This window comes from Bubalus kerabau, chromosome 22, assembly GCF_029407905.1.
Source record: "Bubalus kerabau isolate K-KA32 ecotype Philippines breed swamp buffalo chromosome 22, PCC_UOA_SB_1v2, whole genome shotgun sequence".
In the NCBI taxonomy this organism is placed as follows: domain Eukaryota; kingdom Metazoa; phylum Chordata; class Mammalia; order Artiodactyla; family Bovidae; genus Bubalus; species Bubalus kerabau.
Window position 1 is genome coordinate 42,759,879 of NC_073645.1, and position 27,839 is coordinate 42,787,717.

The 27,839-nt window shown below is 44.6% G+C and overlaps 1 protein-coding gene across 4 annotated transcripts in view; it reads left to right on the forward strand.

The window, feature by feature from the left end:
* Positions 1-27,839, forward strand: part of PLPP4 (phospholipid phosphatase 4) — a 149,264-nt gene that overhangs the window by 15,703 nt on the left and 105,722 nt on the right. The window contains exon 1 of one of the 4 annotated variants that reach the window (XM_055560614.1): positions 21,327-21,376. The exons of the other annotated variants lie outside the window; for them this stretch is intronic. Coding sequence (XP_055416589.1) covers positions 21,339-21,376 — 38 coding nt within the window. The 5' untranslated portion in view covers positions 21,327-21,338. Of the gene's footprint in view, positions 1-21,326; positions 21,377-27,839 lie in introns of those variants that run through there. 4 annotated transcript variants of the gene reach the window in all.

The following is a 27,839-nucleotide window of genomic DNA, read 5'->3' on the forward strand; positions in this document are numbered from 1 at the left end:
TGCTAAGTCGCTTCAGTCATGTCCAACTCTTTGTGACCCCAGAGACGGCAGCCCACCAGGCTTCCCCGTCCCTGGGATTCTCCAGGCAAGAACACTGGAGTGGGTTGCCATTTCCTTCTCCAATGCATGAAAGTGAAAAGTGAAGGTGAAGATGCTCAGTCGTGTCCGACTCTAGTGACCCCATGGACTGCAACCTACCAGGCTCCTCCATCCATGGGATTTTCCAGGCAAAAGTACTGGAGTGGGGTGCCATTGCCTTCTCCATTTCTTTAGGGATGGCTTTGAATTGTCTTGTAGGTTTTAATGTTTTGATGAGAAGTCAGCCGTCACTCTTCTGAATGCCACATGTTTTCCTGTTGGCTGATGTTAAAACTTTATTTTCATTTTTGGTTGTCAGCAATTTGTCTATGATATGTCTCATTTGGTCTCATTTGTATTTTTTTTTTTTTTTTTACAGCTCAAGTAGACAGATCTTTTATTAGATAGACAGTAGATAGTACACGCCTGAGACAAGGGAGCAGGCCAACCCCAGAGGAGTGGCACATTTGTATTTTTGCTGCTTAGTTCACAGAGATTTTTGGAGCGATGGTTTGATGTCTTTCATCAAGTAGTTATTCTCAAGACATTATTTTTTCAAATATTTCTTTAGCCCCAGTCTGTCTGTCTCTCCTCTCCTTCTGGTTCTTCAGTTATGTATATATCAGACAGTTTATTATTATTATTATTCCCCAGGTCTTGGGTAGTTCTTTCTGTTTTTCTTTTTCTTTTTTTTTTTTTAATTTCCCTCTCTGTGACTTAGTTTAAGATAATATCTATTGACTTTTCTTCAAATTCACTAATTCTTTATTCTGTTGTATCTATTTTTTTTGGTAAGCCCATGCAACAGATGTTTTATTTCAAATGCTTATTTTTTTCAGTTATATATTGCTAATTTCCTTTTGATTCTTTTTTATAGAGTTTTAGTTTCTTTGTGATATTTTCCACTGGTTCACCTATTCTTGTCATCTTTCCCTAGAATTAAACATATTTTAGAGTAGAAAGTCCTTTTCTGCTATTTCCTTTGTTAGGATGATCCATGGTTTTGTTTTTTTCTCTCTGAATTATGGATCATGTTTTCCTGTTTCTTTGCTTGTGTCATAATTTTTAATTGTGTGTTGGCTATTGTGAGACCCTTGACTGTTACTGTCCTCTGAAAAATGTTGAGTTTTAAGCTTGTAGGCAGTTAATTTACTATGGAGTCACCTTACTAGAAGCCTTGGTTCTAGGTTGTGTTTGGATAAGTCTGTGTTGGTTTTGCTTTAGATACTAGGGTGTGTCCTTAAGTTCTAGGATGTGTTTCTTATTCCTGTGGTTTGACCCTTTTGAGGTTTCAGTTGAAAGTGTAACTTGGGGAAATTTCAACTCCAAACTCTATCTCCTGGCTGCTGAAGTCTGTCCTTCACTCTTTAGACTATGGCTGTTACTTTCTCTCTCTCTGTGTTTTTTTTTTTTTTTTTCCAGTGCAAACACTTATATTAATAATGTCAAATGACCACAGAAACTCATGATTGCCCACATTGTGAGAGAGAGCACTTAATAAGACCAAACCTTTAATGGAGGTGGTGACATTTCCTTATTATTTAAGCAATTATATATTTTGCAGAAGAAGAATACACATTTCCAGCTATATTTACAATTTAGCTAATTAAAACTGCCCAAACTGAGATTTCTGGATATTCTACGCCTAGAAATGTGGTCACTAACAGGTGTACCCAAATAATACCACTAGGAAGTACTGTTGCTAAGCCATTTGCCTCAAATACTATTTTTCACAACCACAGAAAATTTGAAAACTTAGTTAAACCCCAAACTACAGTTGCTAAAATAAATACTGCATAGGTATTTTCAATTAAATTTAAGTTTTTATGGGGCAAATCTTAATAAACCTAAGGTAGCAAGCTTAGTTCTTCTGTGGCCAAAGGCCAATGTTTATAGGTTCTTAAACAACCAGTTTTGCCTGAGACAACTCATTACTAAAAATTTGAATTACGCCAGAACACAAAGTAAACATTATATTGAGTTTGATCCACTGGTTAACTAGGTGGTTGTTGCTTAGTCGCTAAGTCACGTCCGACTCTCTTGTAACCCCAGTGACTGTAGCCTGCCAGGCTCCTCTGTCCATGAGATTTCCCAGGCAAGAACACTGGAGTAAGTTGCCATTTCCTTCTCCATGTGGCTGTTACTTTCCATTGTTGTAATTTGTGCTCTTCTCCTGCGTGTTGGAATTTCTGAGTTTGCCAATGATTCGGAGGAAATTTGTACATGGAATTTTGGATTCCCACTCTCTGTCTAAACTCCTTAACAGGGATGTGTCTCCTTTCTTGTATTATCCAGTATTTTCTCACCATATGCTTTGTGTTTTCCATAATGTTTTTTTTTTGTCTTCTGCTTTGCTAGTCGGTGCCCCTTGAGGCTCTTCAGCCTGGATATGGAGTTTATGTTCTTCATTCTTTTGAGTGGACTTCTGAGAGGGAAGAAAGACAAACTGTGCAAGTTCAATTAGTCTTCTTGAACTAGATGTCTCTTTCAAAAACCTTTTTCAAATTTTTCTTTGATACAGTGTTTATATTTTATATGAATATTATATTAAAAATTGATTCTTCCACTTGTGAATATTTTTATAGTTTTCTGAGTCATCAAGTAAGTGGTCTCTTCTTTGCTAATCTAAAATCCTACCTATTTTCCAAGACTTGGCTCAGAATTTGCTTTTCTGTGGTATCTTATTTAAATATACTAACTCTAAATGTATATAATACTGATGATAAAGTTACAAAAAAGTCCTGCATATATCTTTTTTTTTTAATGATAGAAATACTTGGTTTTCTGGATGTATTGGGTTTTAATTCAGTCTTGTGGACAAGTGAAAATGTCTTCAGCCATGTAATGAGAACATATTAAATTAGATATAAAAAATATGAATACCTTATTTATGTAAAAACACAAGAAACAAAGATACTTATGCTTTGATTTTTTCCAGATGCAAAATATCCTTTCATTGTTTCCTAAAAGGAGCAGATGGGGGTTGTTTGGCTCCAGGGGTGATTTTGATGATAATAGCTAATATTTATTGAGCACTCACTGTATGCCAGGCAGTGCACCGAGGCAATTTACCCTTGAAGTCTTCAATCCTATGAGGTAGGAGTTTTATAATTCTTCATATTTTTGGATGAGAAATCCAAGGCTTAGAGAGGTTTAAGAACTCACCCAGCATCAGACTGTTAATAAGTGAGATGAAAGTGCCTTCAGTGAAACATTTAAATTGAGTGTTTAATGCGATGGAACAGTTTGCATCAGATTTGGGTAGAGAGGGGAGAAAAGGGTCTTGTGGTGAGGCTTTCTGGTAATTAAATGACCCTGACATCCTCAGTGAAGTCACGGACATGAAGGGGATTGACGTACGCTGAGCAAATGGAACTCTGACATTTTACCAGAAGGCACCACAGAGTCAATTATATCTTACCCTGCGTCTGACCTGGGAGTCTCGAGGGCTTGTCTCATCTGTCTTCCCCTCTGTGTTTTTTTTTCTTCCTGTCTTTAACAAGGGGCCTCAATCATGTCTTCCTTGTTCAGCGGCGGAGGCAAACCTAGACCCCCAGTCTCTTGATTCTTGGCCCCAGGGGCTGCTCAGCACGTGACCTCCTCCGCTTCTGATATGGCATAGGTCCTGCCCATTTGCATTTGGGCTCCTCTTTTCCCCATCCTGTTGGGATCATCTGAATGCAGTTGCCTTTCTTGATAGCCTCTGTGGGGAGCTAGCTGGGAAGCCGCTTTTCATGGCTGATTCATGTCAATGTATGGCAAAAACCACTACAATATCATAATTAGTCTCCAATTAAAATAAATAAATAAACTAAAAACACACACACACACACACACACTTGCTCAAAAGGAAGTCCTTGGTCCAACATCTTCCCCCGCCGCCCCCCACCACTTCCAGTTATAAGATGAATAAATTTTGGGGATCTAATGTACAGCGTGGTGATGATGGTTAACGATACTCTATTATATATTTGAAAGTTGATCGTAACTGCTCTGTACACAAGAAAGAAACGGTGGTTATGTGACACGCTGCAAGTGTTAGCACTACTACAGTGAGCGTTTTGCAACACATGCTTATCAGACTAGCACATCGTACATCTTAAACATACATGAGGTCTACTGTATCTCCATCAAGCTGGGAAAAAAAGAAGTCCTGACAGTTCCCTCCCGTGTGCTTGTCACACGTCCACAGGACACAGCAGAGGGGTGTCTCCAGGCCGAGAGAAGGTGAGGTGATGAGCCAGCCATGCCTGAGGGTGGTGTCCACTCCTGGTGGTCAACCTGACCTGGGGCTTCCTGTGGACTTTATTCTAAGTATTGGGACAAGGGACGCAACCTGAAGTTCTGGGGTGGGTGTGTCTGGAGGTGTTTTCTCTCCAAAGTCCAGCTTTAGAAACTGAGGGGCACCACATTGCACACTCAAAGTGTGTGTTCGTTGGGCAGAGTGACTGCAGCTGATGATGCATTGCTCTATTTGGCCCAGTTCCCTTGTCCTGTGAGCAGGAGTAGATGACATTTAAGGGCAGGGAGCCACTGCCCTCACTTAAGATACCATTGAAATCCCCTCCATTCCTTCACTTCTGCAGCCTGACCCGTGCTTGGGTTGAGTCCCACTGTGCCAGGCCCGGGGCATAGAGATGAAGGATGCCACTCGCCAGCCCCAGTCTCATGGCCAGTGGACAGCAGAGCCTCTGTATGTTGGGTTACAGCCAGGCCAGTCTTTCTGGCCTGGGGACTTACCAGTGCAAGAGGACTTGCCAGGAGTTAGGGGGTTGCAGTGGGGTCAGGGCCTTGGGGGGAAAAACGACAGTGCTCAGAGCGGGGTGACAAAGTAGTGTATAGGACACCAGGGAGCAGCTTTGCCAGCCACGCCCTTCTCTAGGTAGACCTTGCAGCTGGCCCTCCAGCCCCAGGGACTGTCCTTGGAGCTGCTTTGCCATAAGAAATAGCAGCTTCTTTCTTTTTAAGTGCTTACTCTGTGCTTTGTGGGCAATTAGCTCATCTCATCCACACAACATGATGTGAGTGCTGTGATTTTTTTTCACCTTACAGGGGGCGGAGGTGCTGAAGTGCGGGGAGAGGTGTGATCTGTCTGTGGTTGTCTGCTCATAGGTGGTGGAGGTGGAATTGGAGTCCAGGCCTGCTTGGCTCTGATCCCTCTCTGTTCCCATTGTTCTGTGGCAGCTCTTCGGTGGGGGATTAGCTTTGTTCTGAGTCACCCACATGATTCCCTGGTGGCTCAGTTGGTAAAGAATCCGCCTGCAATGCAGGAGACCCCGATTCGATCCCTGGGTCAGGATGGTCCCTTGGAAAAGGAAATGGCTCCCCACTCCAGTATTCTTACCTGGGAAATTCCATGGACAGAGCCTGGTGGGCTACAGTCCATGGGGTCGCAGAGTCGGAAATGGCTTAGTGACTAAACCACCACCCGCATGATGGCCTGCTGCCCGCTATGTCTGGTGTGGATCTTGGTCACAACAAACCTATAGTCAGATGTACCCGAGTCTAGCACTGAGGTCCCAGAATCTGGAGCCAGGCTGCTTGGCATCCACTGCTGCCTCCACTTCGGCTTAGGTTACTTTAACCTCTCCTTCCTCAGTTTACTGACCTGTAAAATGGGGATAGAAATAGTACCTGCTGGAACCTGTCAGGGAATAAATACTGGCCGAGTGATGCCTGGCACGTAGGGAGCACAAATGTAAGCTGTTATTTTTTTCTTGTTTAAATGTGAAAGTGAAAGTCGCTCAGTCGTGTCCAACTCTTTGCGACCCCATGGACTATACAGTTCATGGAATTCTCCAGGCCAGAATACTCAAGTGGGTAGCCTTTCCCTCCTCCAGGGGATCTTCCCAACCCAGGGAGTGAACCCAGGTCTCCTGCACTGCAGGCGGATTCTTTACCAGCTGAGCCACCAGGGAAGCCCTGGTGTAATGTATTTTTTATTAATTTAATTTTTTTACTGCAGTATAGTCACTTTGCAATGTCGTGTTAGCTTCTGCTGTATGTACAGCAAAATGAATCAGTCCTACATATGCGTAGACGCTCCCCCTTTTGGATTTACCTGCCGTTCAGGTCACGCAGTGCATTAAGCAGAGTTCCCTGGGCTGCACAATAGTCTCCCATCGGTTGTCTGGTTTATGTTGCTGTTCAGTCACTTAGTCGTGTCCGACTCTTTATGACCCCATGGACTGCAGCGCACCAGTTTTATACACAGTATCAATAGTGTATATGTGTCAACCTCCATTATTATACTCACAAGCACTCATCTAGAAATTTTCCTACCCTTCTTCTTGCCCTGTCATCAGAACAACCTCTTTTTCTGCACCCTTCTCTGGTGGTCTTCTTGTCACCCTGACCTTATCTCGCCTGTGAGAGCCGTTTGTTTATAAGAACTATGTGTCTCTCTTCACTGTGATCATTGTTTCTTTCTTGACCAAGTGGAACCTCTCCCTGGATGTCAGCAGGCATTGTTGGAAAACAGTGCCTGCCTCGGAACAGCAAACATAAAAAGCATCCGATGAAGCTTGATTAATTATCTGTGTACTTTATGCCTAAAGCGTGAATCATGGTTTTTATTTCCTTCTCAAGAATGTGAGTTGCCTGCTTTGAATTAATCCAGCAATATAGTGGGGTTTTTTTGTTTGTTTGTTTGTTTTAAATCTCCCTACTGCTGTGTCAGCACTCAGAATTATTGCCTGAGGGTTTTCTTTTATCTTTGTAGAGAATCTGAAGGTGTGTCGAATAATTTTTGGATTCAATTTAATTGTTTCAAGTTTGTAAAAAAGAAGGGAAAAGAACTTTGTGAAGATCGTGCTCAGGAAAGAAGGGTCCCTCTTGTCAGTTTTGTTCGCTTGTATCTGAGATGTTTTGAAAATCACTCTGGGTTTTTCTGCTGGTTGTGCTGGAAATCACAACTCCTTGCTTACATCAGGAAATCAGGAAGCAGGGCTCACCCCGGACCAAGTGGGGTTCAATTTCACACTGAACGGAGTCAAGTCCTAGGTACAAATCAATGTCAGATATAAAGAAGTCCTGGCACAACTTCCCCGTGTGGCCTTGGGTTTGAAAGCATTTCCTCATTTGACCACAAGCTTCTCAAGAAGAGGAGTCTGGACCTTTGTGTTCACCACTCTCTGTCCCGCCCCTGATATGTGGCTGGCACAAAATAGATGCTCAGGAAATGCGGAGTGAATGATATAACTGTGGTGAGGTGATTTCCGGTCACGTTATCACCTTCTAGAGGAAGAGCTCTTCCAACCAGGGCCTCCTGGGCCTGCAGACAGGAAGTCAGAAGCCAAGGCTTGTCCTCAGATGTGCAGAGAAGCTGGGAGGAACAGTTGTAGGAGGACACGTGTCGCTAAAGGAAGACAACGTTTCCTCCCCGGGAAGAAATGCAGCGCACAGGGGACCAGGAGCTGCATGGAGAGGTTCTGTGGGTTTGCAACTCTCTCAGCTTCCTGGGGAGCCTGGCAGACCCCTGGGCTGCCCTCCTTGGGCTGTGTCATTTAGAGACTGTGCAGGGTGGGAGCGAGCAGGGAGGTGGCAAAGTGGCAGAGGGGTAGTGTGGCCACGTGTGTGTTTGATTAAATATCCAGACACACACCAGGCTTTGCCAGGCCTCCATCTCCGCCCCACCCCTGCCCCCAACAGGGCCCGCACCCACAACTGTCTGGACAACCTTCTGGTAAGGGGTCCTTGGTGGGGTCATACCCATTTCCCCAGGTGCAGGCTCTGCGATCAGTTACTTCCCATCCCTCCTTGGGGGTTAGCTGCTTCGTCTGTTTCCATTACCTCTGACCTGAGGTTTACCTCTTCTGGGACCTCAGCTTTTAAACAAGTCATCTTTGTTAGAATTCTTTCATTTTACTTTAATGATTTTTAAAATTATGAAACAAATATAGGCTTGGTACAGAAAGCTCAATAGAAAGAAAAAAAATGGAAAGAAAATGGAATTATTTATGATCCTACCACCCAGAGAAAGCCAGAGTTAACATTTTGGTTTTGCATTCTTTTAGTCTTCTTCCATTCCCTCACCCCTACTCATACCATGATACATGATACTTTTTCTGCAGAGAAGGTATGCTTTGTCTGAAAGAGAATTGTGTAGGCTGCCTTTTTCATTTCGCATTATACCCTCAACATCTTTCTATACCAATAAATATTCTTCCCCAACTTGCTCTTTTAAAAGCTGTGAGTGATGGCAGACTCTGCTGCCCCCAAATATGCCACTCTGGCATAAAGATTATTTGGGGTTGAGGGCAGTTGAGAGGAAGCAGATGCAGGAAGGGCTTCCTGCCCTCCCCCTATTTTCCTAAAAGCAGAGCATTAACTTTCAAGGGTATCCATCCACCTGTCTGCACTAGGAAGGACTGAGACCTTTGAAAGTGAAAGTGAAGGTTGCTCAGTTATGTCTGACTCTTTGAGACCCCATGGACTATACAGTCCATGGAATTCTCCAGGCCAGAATACTGGAGTGGGTACCCTTTCCCTGCTCCAGGGGATCTTCCCAACCCAGGGATCGAACCCAGGTCTCCTGCATTGTGGCTGGATTCTATACTGTCTGAGTCACAAAAGAAGCCCAAGAATACGGGAGTGGGTAGCCTATCCCTTCTGCAGAGGATCTTCCCAACCCAGGAATCAAACTGGGATTTCCTGCATTGCAGGGGGATTCTATACCAACTGAGCTATGTTTTCTTCTATGTATTAACCTCCCCATGGTTTGCTGTCCTTGGAAACCTAAAACATCTTTCATTTGTCCTGTCATTTCTTCACTAAATCATTGTTTTTTCTTGGGGGTGCTGTATAAACTGGAGTTCTAAGCCACTGCTTAGAGTTACTCATTTTCCCCTGGATATCCCCCATGTATACATGAGATATCCATGTTAATAAACTTCTGGTTCTTTATTTTTCTTGTTAATTTTTTGTCTTTTGTTATAGGAGTCCCAGCCAAGAATTCAGAATGGTAGAGGGAATGTTGTTTTTTTCCTCTCCTACAGCTGTAACACAATCCATTAAATTAGGCAAATAATCTAATACAGTAAACAGACTGGAGTTGGACATTAGTGGTCTGTCTCTGGTTTTTTAGCTGATGTAGACACAGGAACCAGAGATCAAATTGCCAACATCTGTTGGATCTTTAAAAAAGCAGGAGAGTTCCAGAAAAACATCTACTTATGCTTTATTGATTACGCCAAAGCCTTTGACTATCTGGATCACAACAAACTGTGAAAAATTCTTCAAGAGATGGGAATACCAAACCACCCAACCTGCCTCCTAAGAAATCTGTATGAAGGTCAAGAAGCAACAGTTAGAACCAGCCATGGAACAACAGACTGGTTCCAAATTGGGAAAGGAGTACGTCAAGGCTGTATATTGTCACCTTGCTTATTTAACTTATATGCAGAGTAAATCATGTGAAATGCCAGGCTGGATGAAGCACAAGCTGGAATCAAGATTGCTGAGAGAAATACCAATAACCTCAGATATGCAGATGACACCACCCTTATGGCAGAAAGTGAAGAAGAACTAAAGAGCCTCTTGATGAAAGTGAAAGAGGAGATGAAAAAGTTAGCTTAAAACTCAACATTCAAAAAACTAAGATCATTGCATCCAGTCCCATTGCTTCATGGCAAATAGATGGGGAAACAATTGAAACAGTGAGACTTTATTTTTTGGGGCTCCAAAATCACTGCAGATGGTGACTGCAGCCATGAAATTAAAAACTATAAAGGTAGAGCTGGACTATAAAGAAAGCTGAGTGCCAAAGAATTGATGCTTTTGAGCTGTGGTGTTGGAGAAAATTCTTGAGAGTCCCTTGGACTGAAAGGAGATCCAAATAGTCAATCCTCAAGGAAATCAGTCCTGAATGTTCATTGGAAGGACTGATGCTGAAGCTGAGACTCCAATACTTTGGCCACCTGATGTGAAGAACTGACTCATTGGAAAAGACCCTGATGCTGGGAAAGATTGAAGGCAGAAGGAGAAGGGGACAACAGAGGATGAGATGGTTGGATGGCATTACCAACTCGATGGACATGAGTTTCAGCAAGCTCCAGGGGTTGGTGATGGACAGGGAAGTCCATGGGGTTGCAAAGAGTTGGACACGACTGAGCAACTGAACTAGAACTAGAGACACCCCTGTGTTGAACAGGGTTTATGGCTCATGCCTTGCCATACACATCTCTGATTAGATTCATAGGCTTAATTCTTGGAGGAGGGATTCCTGGGTCAAAGCATTTTTTCCCCTCTACTTTCATTAGCTTGCCGTCCAGAAAGGTTGTACCAATTAACATTGCTCCTTGCAATGTGTCATCTGTTGGTTCTCCTTACCATTCCTGCTCAACTGTCTCCTGCTGGAGAAATCCTCACTGAACATTCTGTTCAATGTCTCACGCCCTATCCTATCATAGTATCATATCAACACTTTTTGTTTTTTAATAGCACTTACTTTAATCTGAAATGATGTTCAGTTCAGTTCAGTTCAGTCGCTCAGTCGTGTCCGACTCTTTGCAACCCCATGAATCGCAGCACGCCAGGCCTCCCTGTCCATCACCAACTCCCGGAGTTCACTCAGACTCATGTCCATTGAGTCAGTGATGCCATCCATCCATCTCATCCTCTGTCATCCCCTTCTCCTCCTGCCCCCAATCCCTCCCAGCATCAGGGTCTTTTCCAATGAGTCAACTCTTCACGTGAGGTGGCCAAAGTACTGGAGTTTCAGCTTTAACATCATTCCTTCCAAAGAAATCCCAGGGCTGATCTCCTTCAGAATGGACTGGTTGGATCTCCTTGCAGTCCAAGGGACACTCAAGAGTCTTCTCCAACACCACAGTTCAAAAGCATCAATTCTTTGGCGCTCAGCCTTCTTTACAGTCCAACTTTCACATCCATACATGACCACAGGAAAAACCATAGCCTTGACTAGACGGACCTTTGTTGGCAAAGTAATGTCTCTGCTTTTGAACATGCTATCTAGGTTGGTCATAACTTTCCTTCCAAGGAGTAAGCATCTTTTAATTTCATGGCTGCAGTCACCATCTGCAGTGATTTTGGAGCCCAAAAAAATAAAGTCTGACACTGTTTCCACTGTTTCCCCATCTATTTGCCATGAAGTGATGGGACCAGATGCCATGATCTTCGTTTTCTGAATGTTGAGCTTTAAGCCACCTTTTTCACTCTCCACTTTCACTTTCATCAAGAGGCTCTTTAGTTCTTCACTTTCTGCGATAAGGGTGGTGTCATTTGCATACCTGAGGTTATTGAGATTTCTCCTGGCAATCTTGATTTCAGCTTGTGTTTCTTCCAGTCCAGCGTTTCTCATGATATACTCTGCATATAAGTTAAATAAGCAGGGTGACAATATACAGCCTTGATGTACTCCTTTTCCTATTTGGAACCAGTCTGTGGTTCCATGTCCAGTTATGGACATGTTATGTCCTGACCTGCATATAGGTTTCTCAAGAGGCAGGTCAGGTGGTCTGGTATTCCCATCTCTTTCAGAATTCTCCACAGTTTATTGTGATCCACCCAGTCAAAGGATTTGGCATAGTCAATAAAGCAGAAATCGAGGTTTTTCTGGAACTCTCTTGCTTTTTTGATGATCCAGCAGATGTTGGCAATTTGATCTCTGGTTCCTCTGCCTTTTCTAGAACCAGCTTGAACATCAGTCAGGAAGTTCATGGTTCATGTACTGCTGAAGCTTGGCTTGGAGAACTTTGAGCATTATTTTACTAGCATGTGAGATGAGTGCAATTGTGCGGTAGTTTGAGCATTCTTTGGCATTGCCTTTCTTTGGGATTGGAATGAAAACTGACCTTTTCCAGTCCTGTGGCCACTGCTGAGTTTTCCAAATTTGCTGGCATATTGAGTGCAGCACTTTCACAGCATCATCTTTCAGGATTTGAAATAGCTCAACTGGAATTCCATCACCTCCACTAGCTTTGCTCCTAGTGATGCTTTCTAAGGCCCACTTGACTTCACATTCCAGGATCCATTATCTATTGGCATCCCTGTTTAGCGGCAGCTCACTTGGCAGGTTGTGAGCCCTGTGAGTGCAGGGGCCTTGCCTGCTGGGGGTCACTGCTGTTGGGCAGTGCCTTTCAACCAGTCAGCCGTTTCCACTACACTTGTGCATCTTGGCGTGCAGGATAAATTTGCTGAATGAACATATGTTTACCCATAATGTCAATGACACTTGTATCATCATGCATTAAAATTGTTATTTTTATTCTAAAACGAAGCATGCCAAGCATCTCTTAACACACGGCTGGTGACCAGTGGCCCTCAGGTGATGGCATGACTCCATTTGGTGTACTGAGGGGTAAGGCCCCTTTCCCAAGCCCTAACTTGGGTTTATAATTACTGTGGTTTGTTTCTTTTGGCTTGATTTTTCTCTCTTCTTGAAAAGTTATAGACAGTTACCCAAGTTATGTTTCCACTTCTGATTTGCAGCTACTAGTCTGCCAAAGCTTTGAAAGGAGAAAGCCACCTTATTAATATTGTGTATAAAATAAGAATGAATAGGTTTAGCTTGAGGGTCTGAATAGCTCTGCAGTGTTTAACTGCTTGAATATTCTGTGTACCCAGAGGCTTTTTTGACTTCTATTTTTTTTGGTTCTTATAGGACGATTGGAGAAGGGAATGGCAATCCACTCCAGTGTTCTTGCCTGGAGAATCCCATAATCTGGCAGGCCACACTCCATCGGGTTGCAAAGAGTCGGACACGACTGAGTGACTAACACTACTACTATAGGAGGATAGTATTGATAGTTAAGTCCTAAATGAGCTGAGTATTGCAATTCTTGTTACTGAGGCTGTCTCTCCCTTGAGTACAAGGGGAAGCATGGCTAACATAGTAGTTAGATGTTGAACAACTAGTGTATCTAGAGAATACCGGCAGTGGCTGTGCATCTGGGATGTGGCTGGGGGATGCTCTCAAGGGCCATGCCTCTGGACTCTGAATCTGGCTTCCTCTGTCCAAGGTTTTTATGAGCAACTTGGCTAAGGACACAGAAAAAGCAGGCTTATCAAATTTGCGAATAACACAAAACCAAGATGGAAGGCTAATACGTAGGATAATAGAATCAAGATTCATAAAATTCTTGGCAGGAATGATGGGTCTGAAACTAACAAGGTAAGCCCTAACAGGATTACGTGTGAAGTCCTGCATCTCACTTCAACAGAGTCAGCTGCAGCTGCCAGCGACGGGAGGGGCCTGATTTGAAGGCCATTTGGGTAGCGAAGACCTCGTAAGGCCTGGGGTTTCTTAGATGCAACATTAAAAAAACAAAGGATGCCTTATATACTGTTAACAGCAGTACGGCCTCCAGATCTAAGGATGGCAAATGGCCTCATAGAAATTCCTTCCCGCAGAACTTCTCTTCGTTGTCCATCTCCCCACAGCCTCACCCAACTCACATGGTGTTCAGACCCCAGCTGGGCTCCTTCTCTGAGTAAGCTTCCCTGAGCCGGCAAGATGGAGTGAGTTATGCTCTCCTGGGTGCTCAGACAGCATCACAGCTTCCCCAGTGTAGTCTCCCCAAACCGTGTGGCTATCTGTCTGACTGTTCATCTTCCTCTTTGGACCCAGGGCTCTTGGAAGGCAGGGACTGTATCTTCTCCCTGAATGCTCCATTCTGAGCAGTGCTTTTGAACTGTGGTGTTGGAGAAGACTCTTGTGAGTCCCATGGACAACAAGGAGATCAAACCAGTCCATCCTAAAGGATATCAGTCCTGAATATTCATTGGAAGGACTGATGCTGAAGCTGAAACTCCAATACTTTGGCCACCTGATGCAAAGAATTGATTCAGTGGAAAAGACCCTGATGCTGGAAAAGATTGAAGGCAGGAGGAGAAGGGGACAATAGAGGATGAGATAGTTGGATGGCATCACTGACTCAATGGACAGGAGTTTAAGTAAACTTTGGGAGTTGGTGATGGACAAGGAGGCCTGGCATGCTGCAGTCCGTGGGGTTGCAAAGAGTCGGACATGATTGAGCGACTGAACTGAACTAAGCAGTAACACAGCGATTGGCACACAACAGAGGCCAGTGGATGCCCTGGTCGGGGGTATATCCATTCTCAGAATCTGGGTAGGGTCCTGGACCAGATAGTGACTGGTTTGCAGAATTTTTCCCATGACAAACAGGCGATAGAATTGTGGATGCTCAGCTAGACCATGCCCAGGTGTGAGCCTCCAAGAAAGGAGGGTGTGGACCATCTCCGGGATTCCAGGGCAGTGCAGGGAAGCACAGGGATTCAAGGCCTTGGTTCCTTGAATGCCTGAGCGTGAAGACAGCATGGAGCTGTTCAAGCATGTGCAACCACTGACTTGCTAGGAGCCACTCACTGACTGTGAATACTGAATCAAGGAGAGGAGTTTTAAATGGCAAGTGTAGAAACTGAAAGCTAATGATAATAAGAACCATCACAATAGCTAACCCTTCCAGGCCCTCCCCAGGTGTTAGGCACTTTGTGTAACTGAGTCCCCATGGCCTCCCTGTGGGGTTTCAGTCAGTTCAGTTCAGTTGCTCAGTCGTGTCCGACTCTTTCTGACCCCATGAATCGCAGCACACCAGGCCTCCCTGTCCATCACCAACTCCCGGAGTTCACTCAGACTCACGGCCATCGAGTTAGTGATGCCATCCAGCCATCTCATCCTCTGTCGTCCCCTTCTCCTTCTGCCCTCAATCCCTCCCAGCATCAGAGTCTTTTTCAATGAGTCAACTCTTCGCATGAGGTGGCCAAAGTACTGGAGTTTCAGCTTTAGCATCATTCCTTCCAAAGAAATCCCAGGGCTGATCTCCTTCAGAATGGACTGGTTGGATCTCCTTGCAGTCCAAGGGACTCTCAAGAGTCTTCTCCAACACCACAGTTCAAAAGCATCAATTCTTCGGCACTCAGCCTTCTTCACAGTCCAACTCTCACATCCATACATGACCACAGGAAAAACCATAGCCTTGACTAGACAGACCTTTGTTGGCGAAGTAATGTCTCTGCTCTTGAATATGCTATCTAGGTTGGTCATAACCTTTCTTCCAAGGAGTAAGTGTCTTTTAATTTCATGGCTGCAGTCACCATCTGCAGTGATTTTGGAGCCCCCAAAAATAAAGTCTGACACTGTTTCCACTGTTTCCCCATCTATTTCCCATGAAGTGATGGGACCAGATGCCATGATCTTTGTTTTCTGAATGTTGAACTTTAAGCCAACTTTTTCACTCTCCACTTTCACTTTCATCAAGAGGCTTTTTAGTTCCTCTTCACTTTCTGCCATAAGGGTGGTGTCATCTGCATATCTGAGGTTACTGATATTTCTCCCGGCAATCTTGATTCCAGTTTGTGTTTCTTCCAGTCCAGCGTTTCTCATGATGTACTCTGCATATAAGTTAAATAAACAGGGTGACAATATACAGCCTTGACGAACTCCTTTTCCTATTTGGAACCAGTCTGTTGTTCCATGTCCAGTTCTAACTGTTGCTTCCTGACCTGCATACAGGTTTCTCAAGAGGCAAGTCAGGTGGTCTGGTATTCCCATCTCTTTCAGAATTTTCCACAGTTTATTGTGATCCACACAGTCAAAGGCTTTGGCATAGTCAATAAAGCAGAAATAGATGTTTTTCTGGAACTCTCTTGCTTTTTCCATGATCCAGTGGATGTTGGCAATTTGATCTCTGGTTCCTCTGCCTTTTCTAAAACCAGCTTGAACATCAGGAAGTTCATGGTTCATGTATTGCTGAAGCCTGGCTTGGAGAATTTTGAGCATTACTTTACTAGCGTGTGCTGCTGCTGCTGCCGCTAAGTTGCTTCAGTCGTGTCCGACTCTGTGCAACCCGATAGACAGCAGCCCACTAGGCTCCTCTGTCCCTGGGATTCTCCAGGCAAGAATACTGGAGTGGGTTGCCATTTCCTTCTCCAATGCATGAAAGTGAAAAGTGAAAGTGAATTCACTCAGTCATGCCTGACTCTTAGCGACCCCATGGACTGGAGCCTACCAGGCTCCTCTGTCCATGGGATTTTCCAGGCAAGAGTACTGGAGTGGGGTGCCATTGCCTTCTTACTAGCGTGTGAGATGAGTGCAATTGTGCGGTAGTTTGAGCATTCTTTGGCATTGCCTTTCTTTGGGATTGGAATGAAAACGGACCTTTTCCAGTCCCGTAGCCACTGCTGAGTTTTCCAAATTTGCTGGCATATTGAGTGCAGCACTTTCACAGCATCATCTTTCAGGATTTGAAAGAGCTCAACTGGAATTCCATCCACTCCACTAGCTTTGTTCGTAGTGATGCTTTTTAAGGCCCACTTGACTTCACATTCCAGGATGTCTGGCTCTAGGTGAGTGATCACACCATCGTGATTATCTTGGTTGTGAAGATCTTTTTTGTACAGTTCTTCTGTGTATTCTTGCCACCTCTTCTTAATATCTTCTGCTTCTGTTAGGTCCATACCATTTCTGTCCTTTATCGAGCCCATCTTTGCATGAAATGTTCCCATGGTATCTCTAATTTTCTTGAAGAGATCTCTAGTCTTTCCCATTCTGTTGTTTTCCTCTATTTCTTTGCATTGATCTCTGAGGAAGGCTTTCTTATCTCTTCTTGCTATTCTTTGGAACTCTGCATTCAGATGCTTATATCTTTCCTTTTCTCCTTTGCTTTTCACTTCTCTTCTTTTCACAGCTATTTGTAAGGCCTCCCCAGACAGCCATTTTGCTTTTTTGCATTTCTTTTCCATGGGGATGGTCTTGATCCCATGTGGGGTTTGGTGCTCCTCTATATCGGCTGAGCAGGTGAGACTCCAAGTCCTTGTATTAAGCCACCCAGCCAGTAAGCAGCAGATCACCAAAGCCTGTTCCCATGCTAAGGGCCTCTGATGCTGGAAATCTGCTGTCTGAAGGTTAAGCAGCATCTCCTCTAGAATCTAGGAAGTGTAGAAATTCAGTGGCCTCAGAGTTGGGCCAGCTTCCTAGAGCCCCTCCCCACCTCCTCCATCTGTGTGTCAACCCTTCACTGGCTCATTCAGCTGCATTGTTAACTGTCAGATATTGGCTTCTGTGGGCCTTGAGGCACAATAGGGTGATGGAAGACCTCACAGATCCAGAAGCCAGACAGTCCTTGGGTTTGAGTGTCCACTGCCTCTTGCTGGCTGTGGGTCCCCAGTCCAGTCCCTTAACCTCTCTGAGCCTCAGCTGTGAAATGTAGAGTTAGCCTCGAGTTTTGTAAAGCACTTGATCCAGGGGGCCCCTGGCAAAAGATGGCTTGTGCTCCCATCTGCCATCAGATTCTTGGCTGTATTGCTCATGGTTGAAGTGGTTAGAAATCTGTTGTCCAGATAAGCTGAGCATATCCAGGAAAACAAAATGAACATAATATGTCCACACTGTGTGTGTGTGGAGTGTGGAACTTTCCCTGCCTAACAGGTATCAGGGCAGAGGGAAGGGGCAAAAATACACTGTTGAACTCTGCTGGCCTCATGCTGCCCAGGGGATGTCCTGTCTCCAGGCCTTGCTGCCCTTTGTCATCCTGACTGTCCTTGGCCTTGCCAGTTGTCTGGCATGTATGTGTTGTGTGTGTGTATGTGTGTGTGTATCTTCTCAAGGTGTTTTCTATAACTCTCTTCTGTAGCCAGAAAGATGATTACAGACCATTTGTTTGAGGGAATATCAGTAAATAGGTACATGGTTTTTCTTCTCTGAAATTATAGAGAAGGATTGTTTATTCCTCGACAAATTCTTCTTCACACTTGTTAGACGTCAGGCAGACCCTGATGACGTATTAGTGACCAAAACAGAGACCTTGCCCTCATGCAGCTTAAATCCTAATCGGTTGAGAAGTACCAGATTAGTAAGTACACAGGTGAAAGCAGTCAATTGGAGGGTGACAAAAAGTAGAAAAGCTATATGGATGAGGAGGAAGGAGATAGCTGATTTGGGACACGTGTTGCTATTTCAAGTCAATGTGTTTGAGAAAACCTGGCAGACAGATGTTACTTGAGCAGAAACTGAAGGAAGTGAGGCGGGAGCCAGGCGGTGCTGGGGAAGAGCACTTCCATAGAGGGAAAACCTGGACATAATTCCCGAGTCAGGCCTGCTTGGCAAGTTCAGGGAGTCTCAGGAGGCCAGTGTGGTCAGAATGGAGCGAGAGGATGGTGCACGGATCGACTGGGCATTTGATTCCAGGCCCTGGGTCCAGCTGCCGTGTGCATCTGCACTGGTCCCCACTGTTGAGAAGTCCTGCTTCTCCGCTGGGAGGTAGGGTGGGGAGATTACACACCCAGAACCTTAGCTCTAGGTAGTGAGCCCAGACTCTCACCTAGATCCACACAATTCTGAAGTCCTTGCACCTCCCAGCAGGCCGAGCTGGTGGAGACTCCACTCTTCCTCCACTCTGCAGAGTCACCCTCCTGGTTCCTTGTGTCCACGCCCAGCTTAGGGGGCTGGAGTCCAGCAGGGGTGTCTGCTGCAGCCAGCGCAGCAGGTAGGGATCGAAAGGGTCGACACACAGTTTGGGAAAAAGAAACTAGAGACAGAATTAAAGTTTTCAAGATGGGACCAGGGGACTCAAGACATCTTGGGTCAAGAGCCCTGTTCCTCGAAGCCGCATCACTTTATTTAGTGTCTCGGCATGCAGAAAGCATCTGCTGTGCTGCTATGGTCAGCTTCCTGTGTCCCCGGTCACGTCTCCCATTTTATTGATTACTTGAAACTAACTTTGCTATTTTCTTGTACAAGGGCTATCTTGTACAAGGGCTGGAGGTCATAGACCCACATATGCCTTGGGAAAACATCTTAGGGTGTGCACAAGCAGTGTTCTGAACTTGCGCTGGCCTGGCATTCCAAGGTCCACACTGTTTTTCTTTAGCTGAGCAGGGCATGACAGTCCCAACTGATGAGCCCCTTATGCTGCATTGCTATATTTGGCTTTTATTCTTTTCCCATGGTGATTTTCTCATGGCTTAGCCGGAGCAACAGGTGGCTGACTATTAACTCCTGCAGGTGTCCATAGCCCTGGCCAGGAGCAGACATCTGCTCCCTCCTCCGCCCTGTGTGGCACTCCCTGTCCAGCTTTAAGCCTCATCCCTGTGGAAGCTCTGTGGAAAGAGTATTTATCTAGGTTGGAATTGGAATACATTAGAAATTAGTGTTCGAGGCCAGGACACAGAGTTGGTCCTGGCCTCCATTAGCAGGGGCGGGTGAGAGTGCCAAGTGACCCTTTCCAGGGCCGTGAGGTGGCTTTGAGAGAGGCAGGTGACGTGCCTTGCTCTTGTGCAGACAGTGGCGCTTAGTAAGCCCATGCTCTGAGGGGTCTCACGAGGCCTGAGTGAGTTAATGCACGGAAAAGCACTCAGAATGTGCTGGGCACAGCGTGGATCCTTGGTCACCGTCCGCTGTGGTCACCAGCGGGGGCCTGGCACTGCCCTGGTCCCGGGATGAAGAAGGAGAGACAGACAGTGTGCTGTGCTCTCGTGGTGCTTCCAGCCTGGCGGGCCCCAGCAACAGTGAGCAAATATTTGCGTGTCAGTGCCACAGGGGGAATTTAAGTGTGATGTAATAGTGCCTGAGCAGATATACATATGTTACCATGTGGGGGATTTTCATCATGTCTCTCTTTCTCTCCTGTGTGTGTTTGTGTGTTGTGTAAATAACACCATTAGCAACAAAAAGGGGAGAGCCCAGGAAACTCCTTCACCTACACCTGCGTTATCACCACCAGTGTGTGGCAGGGTAATATTCCCCCAGAGGTGTCCCCATCCCAATCCCTGGAACTTGTGAGTATGTTACTTTACACACCAAAGGGAATTAAGTGTGCAGATGTAATTAAGGTGGCTAATCAGTCAGCCTTGAGAATGGGAGATTATCCTGGATGATCCGGCTAGGATCTGTCTCATTCCATGAGTCCTTAAAAGTAGAAAGAGAATCAGAGGATCAGGCAGAAATACTTACTGTGGACAGGACTGGACTGTTGCTGGTTTTGAAGATGAAGGGCCCCTGTGCAAGGAAGGCAGGCAGCGTCCAGAAGGTGGAAAAGGCAAGGAAGTGAATTTTCAGTTAGAGCTTCTAGAAAGGAATGCAGTCCTGCCTAGCACTTTGATCTTCACTTGGTGAGATCTGCATCAGACTTTTGACCTCTGGAACATGTGTTGTTTAAAACTAATAAGCTTGTGGTTTTTTGTTACGTTGGTGAAAGGAGCCTAATACTATTGTCATTGTTGTTGTTTTTTTTTTTTTTTGGCCGTGCCTCGTAGCTTATGGGATCTTAGTTCCCCAACCTGGTCGGAACCCATGCCCACGGCCCCTTGCCATGGAAGCACAGAGCCCTAACGCCTGGACCACCAGGGACTTCCCTATGGTTGGTTTTTAAGCCCACGGCTTCCCCCCTGGACTGTGAGCTCCCTGAGGGCAGGAGCCGTGCCTTATTCACTCTGGATCCCAGTACTGGGCACTGCCTTCAGGCTGAACAAACTTTTGCTAACCTCTGCACCGGATCAAGAGCTGCACCTCGGAATTAGGGGTGGAATGGCCTCCTTGATTCTCTTCCCTAAATCCAAACTCTAGTCTTGATGCTACCCACTGGGAAAGGCCTCCAAGGCTTAGGGACTGGCTGCCAGGCTAGGCCACTCTCAGCCACTCGACACTGATGGAGAGAGAGCATGGCCTGCCTGCTCAGCTCCTAGCTAACGGGGCCTCCTTCCAAAGGGACGTCCCTATAAAGGAGAATTCACGGGCAGAACTCAAAACATGCACGTGTTCTTTTTTTTGATGCTGGATACTGTGGCTTCCTTGTAACATTTTTTAAAGGACAATTATTGATTCATTCAGCAAGGAAATAAGTGAGGTAAAGACAAATCGAAGCAAAAAGCCAAACAAAAGAGTAAAGGACTAAGAGAGCTGAAAGAATGAAGAGACTTGGCCGTTGACCTTCCGAGCCGCCTCCTGCCTGCCTGTCTTTGTACAGAGGCCCCAGAGCAGGGGTGTCCCACCCTGGATGCCCAGAGAGTCTGATTTAATTGGTCTGGGGCAGGGCAAGGGCAGCGGGATTTTCAGAAGTTCCCGGAGTGAGTGTTGTATGCAGCAGGGATTGAGAATCAGTGCCCCTGGGCATTCCTGCTTTGCTTTGTTCTCCTGTTAGAAGCCTCCAAACCCTAAGAGTCATTCAGTGGTATTACTTGGTATTACAGTCAAGCATTTTACAAATGGAGAAACCAAGGTCATAAGACCAGGGTCTCCATCTGAGGACTGTTCACGCCCTCCACAGATCCAGCTGTTGCTGTCGATGGCCTCAAACCAGAATGATCCCACCAGCTTCCATCTGTGAGTGGCTTTCAGTTTTTCACACTTTTTCTTACTTCTTCCCAAATGCTCCTTTATTTAAAAAAAAAAAAAACATTTATTGGCGTATGGTTGATTTACAGCTATGCTGTAAAACTAAACTGTGTTAGTTTCTGCTCTACAGCATAGTCAATCAGCAATACATATGCGTACATCCACTTTTTTTTTCAGATTTCTTTCCCATATAGGCCATTACAGAGTACTGAGTAGAGTTCCCTGTGCTATACAGTGAGTCCTTATTAGTTACCTGTTTTGTATATAGCAGTGTGTATGTCCCAATTTTCCCTCCCTCTCTTCCCCTCTGGTAACCATAAGTTTGTTTTCTACATCTGTGCCAAATGCTCCTTTAAAAGGTCAGCTGACAGAAGATATGCAGATGGCTAATAAACACATGAAGAGATGCTCAACATTGCTCATTATCAGAGAAATGAAAATCAAAACTACAATCAGACATTACCTGACACCGATCAGAATGGCTATCATCAAAACATCTACAAACAATAAATGCTGGGAAAGGTGTGGAGAAGAGGGAACCCTCTTGCACTATTGGTGGGAATGTGAATTGATACAGCCACTATGGAGAACAGTGTGGAGATTCCGTAAAAAACTAGGAATAAAACTACCGTATGACTACTGGGCATATACCTTGAGGAAACCATAATTGAAAGAGACATATGTACCCCCATGTTTGTTGCAGCACTATTTGCAATAGCTAAGACATGGAAGCAACCTTGATGTCCATCAGTTCTAATGAGGTGGATGGACCTAGAACCTATTTTACAGAGTGAAGTAAGTCAGAGAAAAATAAATACCATATATTAACGCATATATATGGAATCTAGAAAGATGGTACTGATGAGCCTATTTACAGGGCGGCAATAGAGAACAGATTTGTGGACACAGTAGGGGAAAGAAAGGGTAGGATGAATTGAAAGAGTAGGTTGGAAACATATACATTACTCTATGTAGAATAGATAAGCCAGTGGGAATTTGATGTGTGACTCAGGGAGCTCAAACTGGTGCTCTGTGACAACCTAGAGGGGTGGGATGGGGTGGGAGGTGGGAAGGAGGTTCAAGAGGGAGGGCACATATGTTTACCTCTGGCTGATTTGTGTTGATGTGTGGCAGAAACCAACACAACATTGTAAAGCAGTTACCCTACAATTAAAAATAATACAGTTATGTAAAGTTTAAAAATAAAATAAAATTAGAGTCAAAAAAACAAAAAAAACAAAAAAAAACAAAACAAAAATAATAATAAATTAAAAAAATAAGAAGCTAGTAATTTTTTTTAAAAGATTAGCTGATGCTTTGATGTAAACATGGCCCGTCTGTCTCCACCCTTCCCTTGATGAGGCAGGACCACTTGGTAAGCATGAGCACAGGCTCTGAGATCTGGCAGCACAAAGACTGTGTGGCCTCTGAGAGCCTCAGTTTGACCATGTGTAAAATGGGGGTAGTAGTAATAATACTCCCCAGGGGTTGTGAAGTTTGAAAGAAGACATATAGTGCATTCAAAGTGCCCAGAAGAGTGTGTGGTTTGTGAATGCCAGATGTTATAAATAATATTATTGTATGAAATTACTATTAATAGAGGGAAGAGAATGGGAGTTCAAGCATCAGAGCCAGTAACAAGTGTTGATGGATGCATCATTTTTCACTGTTGCTTTTCAGCTTGTTTTGGACAGTGCCCAGTGGGTCACTCCTTGACTGGACGAGAGAGAGTCTTCTCTTGGAGGAGGTAATTGTGAGTTTCCAAGCAAGTGTAAGCGAGGGCTCACTGGGCATTTACTCCTATTTATCCTCCCCATCTTGAGGTCTGCCTTCTCAGGACCGTCTCCTGTAGGGGCCCGGGCTCTTTGGCCAGAGCTCAGCCCCTCACTTACTCTAGTATTCAGAAGGGACTTGCTGCCTTCTCATGTGTGTTCTCCAGTACATAAAAATTTTCTGTGCAAGTAATTGCAGTATGGGGTAACAAGGAGGGTAATAGGGGGAGATAATTGTGGATAAATCAGCTTGATGACACACTTTCCCAAATTTGATTATCCAAATTTGCAAGGCTGTGCAAAATCTTGAAAACCAATTAAGACCTTGCAGTAATGACTACAGATTCTGGGGAAGTTGCTCTCATAAGTCTAGCCGGTTGGCCAACAGGTTGAGGATGGTGAGGACAATTCTTCTGCTTGGGATGTTTTTATATTTCACTGATAGCCGGGGAGTTGTATTGTCATGTAACATGTGGAGGTGGGAAGGTACCCACTCTTCTGCTGATTGGGCATATAGTGATGCAGACTCACTGTTGGCATTCTGCAAGGTTGTCATGCTGGTTAGTAATATTGCCAGTTGCACTGGATGCTGATTCATTTGAAGACACATGATACCGCTGATAAAATAAAAAGTTAAAGAAACTCTGGGAAGTCATTTTAGGGGAGAAGCATCAGTTGGTTTATTTAGTTACATACTTATAGCTTCCTTTCCCCAATACTACTTGACCTTTAAACTCAGGTTGTAGCCTGTTTTTGGCTTACTGAGATGTGATAGTTGCTCAGTTGTGTTTGACTCTGTGACTCCATGGACTGTAACTCACCAGGCTGCTCCGTCCTTGGGATCCTCCAGGCAAGAATACTGGAATGGGTAGCCATTCCCTTCTCCAGGGGATCTTCCGACCCAGCAGTCAAACCCAGGTCTCCTGCATGGCAGGCGTCTGAGCCACCAGGCAACTGACTCAGACGATTGACATGTAACATTGTATACAATGTTGATTTGATACACTTATATATTGGGGAGTGATTAGCATTAGCTAATACCTGCATTACATCCCGTAATTCATATTTTTTTATTTGTGGTGAAAACATTTCAGACTACTCTCTTAGCAAATTTCAAGTGTATCAGTTCAGTTCAGTTCAGTTGCTCAGTCGTGTTCGACTCTTTGCGACCCCATGAATCACAGCATGCCAGGCCTCCCTGTCCATCACCAACTCCCAGAGTTTACTCAAACTCACGTCCATCGAGTCGGTGATGCCATCCAGCCATCTCATCCTCTGTCGTCCCCTTCTCCTCCTGCCCCCAATCCCTCCCAGCATCAGAGTCTCTTCCAATGAGTCAACTCTTCACATGAGGTGGCCAAAGTACTGGAGTTTCAGCTTTAGCATCATTCCTTCCAAAGAACACCCAGGACTGATCTCCTTTAGGATGGACTGGTTGGATCTCCTTGCAGTCCAAGGGACTCTCAAGAGTCTTCTCCAACACCACAGTTCAAAAGCATCAATTCTTCAGCACTCAGCTTTCTTCACAGTCCAACTCTCACATCCATACATGACCATAGGAAAAACCATAGCCTTGACTAGACAGACCTTTGTTGGCAAAGTAATGTCTCTGCTTTTTAATATGCTGTCTAGGTTGGTCATAACTTTCCTTCCAAGGAGTAAGCATCTTTTAATTTCATGGCTGCAATCACCATCTGCAGTGATTTTGGAGCCCCCAAAAATAAAGTCTGACACTGTTTCCACAGTTTCCCCTTCTATTTCCCATGAAGTGATGGGACCAGATGCCATGATCTTAGTTTTCTGAATGTTGAGCTTTAAGCCAACTTTTTCACTCTCCTCTTTTACTTTCATCAAGAGGCTTTTTAGTTCCTCTTCACTTTCTGCCATAAGGGTGGTGTCATCTGCATATCTGAGGTTATTGATATTTTTCCTGGCAATCTTGATTCCAGCTTGTGCTTCTTCCAGCCCAGTGTTTCTCATGATGTACTCTGCATATAAGTTAAAGAAGCAGGGTGACAATATACAGCCTTGACGGACTCCTTTTCCTATTTGGAACCAGTCTGTTGTTCCATGTCCAGTTCTAACTGTTGCTTCCTGACCTGCATATAGATTTCTCAAGAGGTAGGTCAGGTGGTCTGGTATTCCCATCTCTTTCATAATTTTCCACAGTTTATTGTTAGAACTAACACCCAAAAAAGATGTCCTTTTCATTATAGGGGACTGGAATGCAAAAGTAGGAAGTCAAGAAACACCTGGGGTAACAGGCAAATTAGGCCTTGGAATACGGAATGAAGCAGGGCAAAGGCTAATAGAGTTTTGCCAAGAGAACGCACTGATCATAGCAAACACCCTCTTCCAACAACACAAGAGAAGACTCTATACATGGACATCACCAGATGGTCAACACCGAAATCAGATTAATTATATTCTTTGCAGCCAAAGATGAAGAAGCTCTATACAGTCAGCAAAAACAAGACCGGGAGCTGACTGTGGCTCAGATCATGAACTCCTTATTGCCAAATTCAGACTTAAATTGAAGAAAGTAGGGAAAACCACTAGGCCATTCAGGTATGACCTAAATCAAATCCTTTTTGATTGTACAGTGGAAGTGAGAAATAGATTTAAGGGACTAGATCTGATAGACAAAGTGCCTGATGAACTATGGACGGAGGTTCGTGACATTGTACAGGAAGCAGGGACCAAGACCATCCATATAGTACAGTATTATTAACTGTCATCACTCTGCTGTAAGTTAGATCCCCAGCACTTACTCATCTTAGTAGTTGGAAGTTTGTGCCCTTTGACCAGGTTTCCCAGGTGGCTCATGCTCAGTCAGTCATGTCTGACTCTTTACAACCCCATGGACTGTAGCCCTCCAGGCTCCTCTGTCCATAGGATTCTTCAGGTAAAAAAACTCAAGTGGGTTGCTATTTCCATCTCCAGGGGATCTTCCTGACCCTGGGATCAAACCTGCGTCTCCAGCTTGGCAAGCAGATTATTTACCACTGAGCCACCTGGGAATAAAGAATCCACCTGCCCAATGCAGCAGACTCAGGAGACGCAGGTTTGATCCCTGGGTTGGGAAGATCCCCTGGAGCAGGAAATGGCTAACTACTCCAATATTCTTGCCTGAAAAATTCCATGGACAGAGAAGCCTGGTGGGCTGCAAAGAGTCAGACATGACTGAGTGGTTGAACTTGCACACACGCTGAACGCACCCTTCAACCAACACCACCTGCTTTCACTCACCTCCTTGGCCTTTGGTAACCATCATTCTAGTCTTTGATCCTGTGTTTGGCTTTTTTAGATTCTGCATGTAAGTGAGATCATACAGCCATTTGTCTTTCTCTGTTTGACTCTTCTCACTTAGCTTCATGTCCTCAAGGTCCATCATGTTGTTGCAAATGGCAGGATGTCCTTTTTATGTTTGAATAATATTCCATTGTATGTATAGACCACATCTTCTTTGTCCATTCATTGACAGATGAGAGTTGTTTCCATATCTTGCCTTTATCATCCTGCACTAAACATAAGAGTACACATATCTTTTTGATATCCTGTTTTCATTTCCTTTGGATAAATATCCAGAGGTGAGACTGTAGGTTCATATCGTGGTCCTATTGTTAATTTTTTGAGGAATTTCCATACTGTTATCCATAGTAGTTTGCACCAATTTATGGTCCCATCCGCAGTTCCCAGGGATTTTCTTTTTGTTACATCCTCGCCAATGCTTGTTCTCTCTTATCTTTTTGATGGCGTCCATTCTGATAGGCATAAGGTGATATTTCAGTGTGGTTTTAATTTGCATTTCCCAAACTCAGTTTCTTAATAGGCAAAAATTACCTTGTAGGGTATGGTAACATCTGAATGAAATAATATGATAAGTGCATAATTGCACAGCTGGAAGGTAGGTGTTACATAATTGTCAAAATCCTCATTGTTTGGAAGGGGGAAGAATTTGCAGCAATTTAGACAGAAAATTCTTGAGAGTCCCTTGGACTGCAAGGAGATCCAACCAGTCCATCCTAAAGGAAATCAGTCCTGAATATTCATTGGAAGGACTGATGCTAAAGCTGAAACTCCAATACTTTGGCCACCTGATGCAAAGAACTGACTCATTTGAAAAGACCCTGATGCTGGGAAAGATTGAAGGCAGGAGGAGAAGGGGACAACAGAGGATGAGATGGTTGGATGGCATCACTGACTCAATGGACATGAGTTTGAGTAAACTCTGGGAGTTGGTGATGGACAGGGAGGCCTGGCGTGCTGCAGGCCATGGGGTCACAAAAAGTTGGACATGATGAGCGACTGAACTGAACTGAACTGAGACAAGAAACTCTGAAGGTCCAGTTCCTTACTGAAAAAAATGAGGAAAACCTTTACTGGAGTTCATTTAACAGCTAAGCCGAGATTAAGTATTCTGGTTCCCAGTGTTGGTGGCTACTGCTTGCTTAGGACTTGCTCCCAAAGCCAAAAGGAAATCCATGGCTGTCAGGTCATAAGCACCTAGAGATTCAGTCCAGGAGGGAGAGTGAGAACTCAGGAATGGAGATTTCAATTTGGGAAGACAAGAAGTCAGGGATGAGCTTGGCTGTGGGAGCCAGTGTGGTCCCTACTGCATGATGGCCTTGGTCTTGAAGGGCCAACATTATTCATGAAGGGCCTAGACAGAAGGAGAG